General features: G+C 38.1%; 1 protein-coding gene across 8 annotated transcripts in view; it reads right to left on the reverse strand.

Moving 5' to 3' along the window:
* Klhl32 (kelch like family member 32) overlaps window positions 1–6,179 on the reverse strand; it is a 197,727-nt gene that overhangs the window by 46,905 nt on the left and 144,643 nt on the right. For 6 of the 8 annotated variants that reach the window (XR_004517175.1, XR_004517174.1, XR_004517173.1 and 3 more), the window contains one exon: window positions 5,912–6,127. Coding sequence is in view for 3 of the 8 variants with exons in the window: in XM_010637361.2 (XP_010635663.1) it covers window positions 5,912–6,127 (216 nt within the window). In the remaining 5 variants the exon portion in view is untranslated. Of the gene's footprint in view, window positions 1–5,911; window positions 6,128–6,179 lie in introns of those variants that run through there. The other 2 variants (XM_010637362.2, XM_010637363.3) reach the window with 2 other exon arrangements.

A 6,179-nucleotide genomic window follows, 5' to 3' on the forward strand; every position in this document is an offset into this window, starting at 1 on the left:
CTGAAATTGGCAAAGAAATCATCACACTATTTGATACATGTCAGTACCCACTGGGAGGGTATCAGGCATGCTGGGAAAGTAGCAAGCAGAAAACTCCACATCACACTTTTGAAGAAGCATTGAAAATAGAGTCCTGTTGGTCTTTTCCATTACCGACTGCCAGCACCCATCCTACAGCAGACAATTACTCAATAGCACACGCTTGGACACAGTAGGTGCTCAGTAACTATTTGGAATGGATGAATGAGGCCCATGACATAGGGCATAGAATTAGTGAGATGGCCCAGACGTGGAGACAGGGAGAGTGACCATTATCCTTCCAATCTGTGGATGCTATCCCGGGTAAATGGAATGATCGAGTACTTCTTAATTTATTTAAAGCCACAAGATTAATTTGATGCATCTTTGTGTCATCAATCTTTAGGGAATTTAGAAGCTATGGACCGAAGTAAAGAGAGATACAAGTTTCATTTTTAGCTTTGTTATCTCAGTTTCCCCATTCGTATTATTGGAGAAGAAAGGAAAAAAATACAGGAGCATTCTCACAACTCTGATGTGATATTCAAATAAGAAGTATTACAATAGCGTTATTTGACATATAACACCGTTTGATGTCTTTGCTTCTCCCTGCCCAGAGGTACATTTGGGTCAAATTATCATCTGAGTGGTAAAAGATGAAAGCTGAGTACATCACTAGTGTCCTCTACTTTCCAACTATAAAGGGAAGGTAGTTTTTTGTTTGGGTTTACCTTGTAGGATCCCCTTTGAGGAAAAGGATTAAATCAAACTGTAATGTAGATGATTTTGTGTTGTAGATAAAAGCTCAAGAGGAGCTTTTCAGAAAAACTATTGCATTTGAGGTTGCTGACTGTGACTTACAGTGATATAAATGAATGTTATTAACAATATAATTTATGAAAGCAAATTTCCAGCAAAAATATAAGGAAAAGGCAGTCTTTAAAAGGCCAAACTCATTTTGTATACTACTTTTCTCAGAATAAATACAACCTTATGTAGGAATAACAGTATATTTTATTATCCAGTTAATACATTTTAATCTGAAAACTCTACATTATTGTTTTTCTTTATTATTTACAGAGTTAGAGAGAAGGATGTAGCAGTATACAGTGCACACATTATAGGCTCAGCCTCTGCCTTTGGGAGTATGTAACTGAAGATAAAGGTAAACAGGATATTCCCACAGTTGCAGCACAGATGACATGGTCCCTCTTTGCCATACTAAAATGGCACATTACTAGGACTAAGTAGATGCTCTCTGCTCAGGTCTGACCTTAGTGTGTTTGACACACTTAGGTTAATGTGACCAATTAACTGTTTTGTCTTAGTATCCATTTAAGTCCAGGAAGTAAGGCTCGAAATATAAGTAAGAGGAACCCTCAAATCCCAAGTTAATAAGGAAAAAAAGCATTGATAAGATCCCAAGATTAACATAGAAAAGTATCACCCCAATTGATAATGTGAAATAGGAAGAAAAAGTCTAAAGGAGTAGGAAAAGTGGGAAGGGGAAGGAAAAGGAAAGAAAGGAAAAGAAAAAATATGAGAAAAGGAAAGAATGGAAACAAAGTCTTTGTAAATAGGAAAGGGAGGAGCGGGTGAAGGGAGGGCAGGGGAATGGGGAAAAATGAGAACCAAGACCTGTCATGTAAAGGTACAAGATCCCAGTGATGAATGTAACTGTACTGTATACCTAAATGTACCAATAAACTCAATTAAAAAATCAGAAAAATCCCACCCCTACAAAATAGTAAGTCCTCCTCACTAAACTTAGAAAACTATAAATAGTTAAAGACAGATAAAAACAATTCCATATTCAGAAATGAAAGTGAAATAAATCTCTCCAACTCAATACTTAACACTTTTGTACAGCTTTTTAGGGACCTAGTTTCCAACAGTGCCTAGGAAATATCAGATACTCGAGAAATATTCACTTTTGTTTTCATATGCTATCTTAGTCCATTAAAATAGCGTTTGATTTTTGCTATTTCAGAGATAAACTAATAATGTATAGAGGTGTATTAATGATTTAAAACCACAAGGATCTCTCCCTCTTACAGTAAGGCCTGAGAGAGAAAAATGGAGTTAGAAGACTTATCCTCTGCCTTCCTCTCCATACCGGCTTAGGACACTTAGTAAAGTCCTCAGGAATTACTAATGGCTGCAGAGCCATACCTTCTCCTTTGGTTAGTTTATCTGAGAATTTATGTTATATTCAGACTTTTTTTTCCTACAAATTGCACTCCCATGGAACAGGAATCTTGCTGAAAACAGGTCTACTATACAGGAGTGGTACTAAATTATTTAATTATCTCATTTTTTAAAATAAAAAAATTGTTGCTTTGGCTTATTTAAAACTAATCAACAAATCAGGATTATATATAATCAAGGTATACAACTTGATGAATTAATATGCATATACACTGTGTAATGATTAGCACAGTCTAATTACTTAACATATTCAGTACCACTCAAGTAACCCCGGGCTTGTGCATCTTAGAACTGAATGTTTTGTACCCTTTGGCCATTATCTCCTCATTTCTCCTATCCCCTGTCTCCTTATGGAAGGACCTTGGCTCCACAGCCTAAAATTATATGTTGCGATTAACAGAAAATATTTAATAGGACCCTATTAAAGTAAAGTTCTAATAAAGTTCACAACTAACCTTGAAAGCATGTTAAAACTGGTGGGGATATGTTGGGTCACTAATACAAGGCCTTCATGCCCCATACTTCTTCTTTGGCTGATTTGCTTATTTTAATATCCTTTCTTTGAGCCCAGTAATGGCATCTGGAACCTGAGAAACCACTGGCCTTGAAACTTAAAACCCAATTATTAATCTGAATCGAACTAAATTTAAAAAGAAATAATTTTGTGGGAGATTGAACCTAGGGTCTTCATAATTGAGCTACATACCCAGTCTTTTAAAATTATTTTATTTTGAGACAGGTTCTCACTAAGGCACTAAGATTCGAAGGCTAGGTTAGAATTTATGATCCCCCTGCCTCAGCCTCCCAGAGTGCTGGGATTACAGGAATGCACTACCATACCCAGCTAAAAAACATTATTTTTTTTTGAGAGAATAAAATATCTTTATACATCTGATATGCTATTGTGGCATAAGTTTCTATGTTACCCCTGAATACACTGTAAAGTTTATCAACAGACCAAATGGTTTCAGGTTTTGGAAAAAAGGAAAAAAAACATCTAGGAGGAACCAAGAAGCCCTCTGTGAAAGAAGAGACAATGTTTATTTAGAAAGGTTAAATAGAAAAAAAGAGCAGCTATAAAGTATGATCTTGGCAGGATTTCACAGATCCACAGATGTACAGATCCACAGAATGGTTACTGTAGCCTGTAGCACATTTTATCAGGGAAAGGGACTGGGAAACAACCAGCGGGGAAAGATAAAAAAGTTTGTTCTGAAAGGATAATGTGAAGGTTCTTATGACAGGTCTTCAGAGCCAGACTGTGTGAAGCCTGGTGAATAATGAAAATTAGACCTTTCACCAAAAAAGGTATTGTCTCAGATTACATTATCAGTACATAGCAGAACAGCCACCTGGGTAAACGTGTGTGCGCTTTCACTGTGCTCTCACCTAAGTTACAGGTTGCACATATTAATCAAATAGCATTATTCCGCCATCCGCTTTTCCATTACCTGTCCTACTTTGTGCCAATTTCCTTTCTCTTCCCCAACACCCCTTGCTTCACTGTTCTTCTTTAAGACATGGGATGGGGATTTGTCAAAGTCAATGAGCACTTTATTACAGTGAGAACGTTCCGTAATGAACAATTCAGCAATTTAATGAGATTCTGTAGATCTGTCTCCAGCCTGTCCATCAAGTTTCACTTCTATAAAGCACCCTGACACCAAGCCTCTGGCATACCCAATCTTCACCCTGGGCTGAATATTAGATTCTTCCGTGGTTTATTGCATTACTAGTATAACCTCAGCAAAAACGATGAACTTAACTATACTTGAGGCAGTATAGCTGGTCTGATTTGATTTTTCTCTATTGAGTTGAGTGTGAAGGAATTACTTATTTACTAAGATAAAGCAAAAACAGTTTCTTATTGCCAGCTGAGTGCCTAAATTGATAATACTTATGTGAGTCTTTTAATTCTTTCTTGAGGAACAGGTCTTAAAAAAAAAGCTTTGCCTGCAGCGGAAGCCAGTTTTTAAAATTCTACATTATATCACTGCTAACCTTTAGAGAGGCAATTACGATAACTCTTAGGTGGACAGAATAGAATTTCCTTGACACTCAGACATCTACACAGTCCATGTGGATTGCTGGCCTTGCCTTCAACCGTGTCACAATAAGAGAAATAGGCGCATGGAGGGGTGGCCTCAGAACTCACCTCACTTAGAAAAAATTAGACATAGAATCCATCCTAAGTCTTTCTTTTTCTACAGGGAAGTAAAGAAAATTCTGCCACTTTCCATTTTGATTGACCCCAAAGTAAACACTGATGATTTTTTGGCATAAGGGAAGAGGTGGATATCAGTGAAATCTCTACCAAAATCTCTTTGTCACCAGTATTTTCAACTGCTTGTTATAGTACATTCCCAGAAATACCCAAAAAGAAGAAATTATAAAATTTAAAAAAATCATGACAATATGGAACAGTGGAGAAATGGTCCAGGTGTTTGCATACATCGACTTGAAGGCTGGCTCTCCTCTGTAATTCTCAGCAAGACACTGAAGTCTTACTTAGTTTATCTGGAAAGTGATGACGGTAGTAGTCATTTTAGGGGGGTCCTGTTGTGATGATAGGTGCTACTGTTTTAAAGAGCCTGAGCCTAGTAAGATCCTAAGTATACTGTAGGCTTTATTATTCTCAAAACCAAAAAGGGATGCTGCAGATGGAAGAAAAAAAGAAAGGTGGGGGGAAGAAGAGAGAGAGCGATGGAGGGAGGGAGGGAGGGAGAATCATCCATCTCTAGAGTCAGATACTGATAATTAACATATATGATTCAGTTTGGGCCAAAATTACAGTATTCTCAGAATATACTGCATATCAGAAATTTACTGTCTTATCAGCAAATAGAGTCCTTGAAATATTTCCCCATATTCAGCATATAGTAATTTTTCAAACAATCCTGAGGACAGAGTACTGTAGAAGTAACAAAACGTCTAGGCAGTGTTTCAGACAGCGAGACCAACAGTGCTAGAGGAAGGAGGAAGATGGGCTCCATTTCCCAAAGACATTAGGTACATTATTCAAGGATAGTCACTAGGGATGAGCAGAGGGGATCTAAACTGAATAATCAACTTCCAAACCCAAATATCCTCCTGTCCCCCAGACAATGTGAAAAGAATGCAACGTGAGACAAAAAGGCAGGCCTTAGGAAAACAGCAATGAGTACAGAATGGACTGAGGAGGGACATTCTTCCCACCAAAGTACAAGAAGAGAATTATTTCATTGAAGGTCCAAGCTGCTCTCTACTGAAATCAAGAAATGTTTCTGAATTGTTTACCAGAAAATCCAGAATTAATTCTGACCGTACTCATACTGAATATGCATACATCTCATTGTAAAATCTATTTTTTTCTCATATTCAGTTTCAGAATTGAAAATAATTCTTCTTCTGAGGAAAGCAATCCCTTCACTCCTTCTGATGTGAACAGGTTAGGGCTTTGGGAAGCCGCAAGGAGGATTTTAGGAATCTCACCTCCTGTTGTCCCGTGAATTTAAATGGCACAGTTGGCTCAGGCCTGTGTGCCTCAAGTGCTGGCATGTTCAAGGCACTTACTTACCTCTGAAGGGAGCAGGGCTTCTCAATCGTCAACCACAGACAAAATCATGCATTGCTCCTCCATCCTGTAGCATCGAATCATGTCAGACCTTCTTGATACCAACAGAGGACCTGAGCAGAGTGCCCTTACCTGCCAGATCTGCTCCTCACTCAGGGAGGTCAGCCGGTCACTCTTCAGGACCTCCTGGAGCAGGCAATAAGGGAGCGTCAGAACATCTTCTGGGCGGCTCTTCAGGAGTTCAGAGAGATGTTTCACTAAGAAATCGATCACCGCTTTCTCCAACAAAGTGAGGTTAAAGAGGTCAGCAAGTCTGTACAGATCCAAGTAATTAAAGCTATTTAATTCCTGGATGCAAAAGAGGAAAAAAAGAGCTCTTAGAAATCAATCCAAGAAAGAA

Source organism: Fukomys damarensis, unplaced genomic scaffold (genome assembly GCF_012274545.1).
Source record: "Fukomys damarensis isolate Sample0158 unplaced genomic scaffold, DMR_v1.0_HiC HiC_scaffold_14, whole genome shotgun sequence".
Classification (NCBI taxonomy): domain Eukaryota; kingdom Metazoa; phylum Chordata; class Mammalia; order Rodentia; family Bathyergidae; genus Fukomys; species Fukomys damarensis.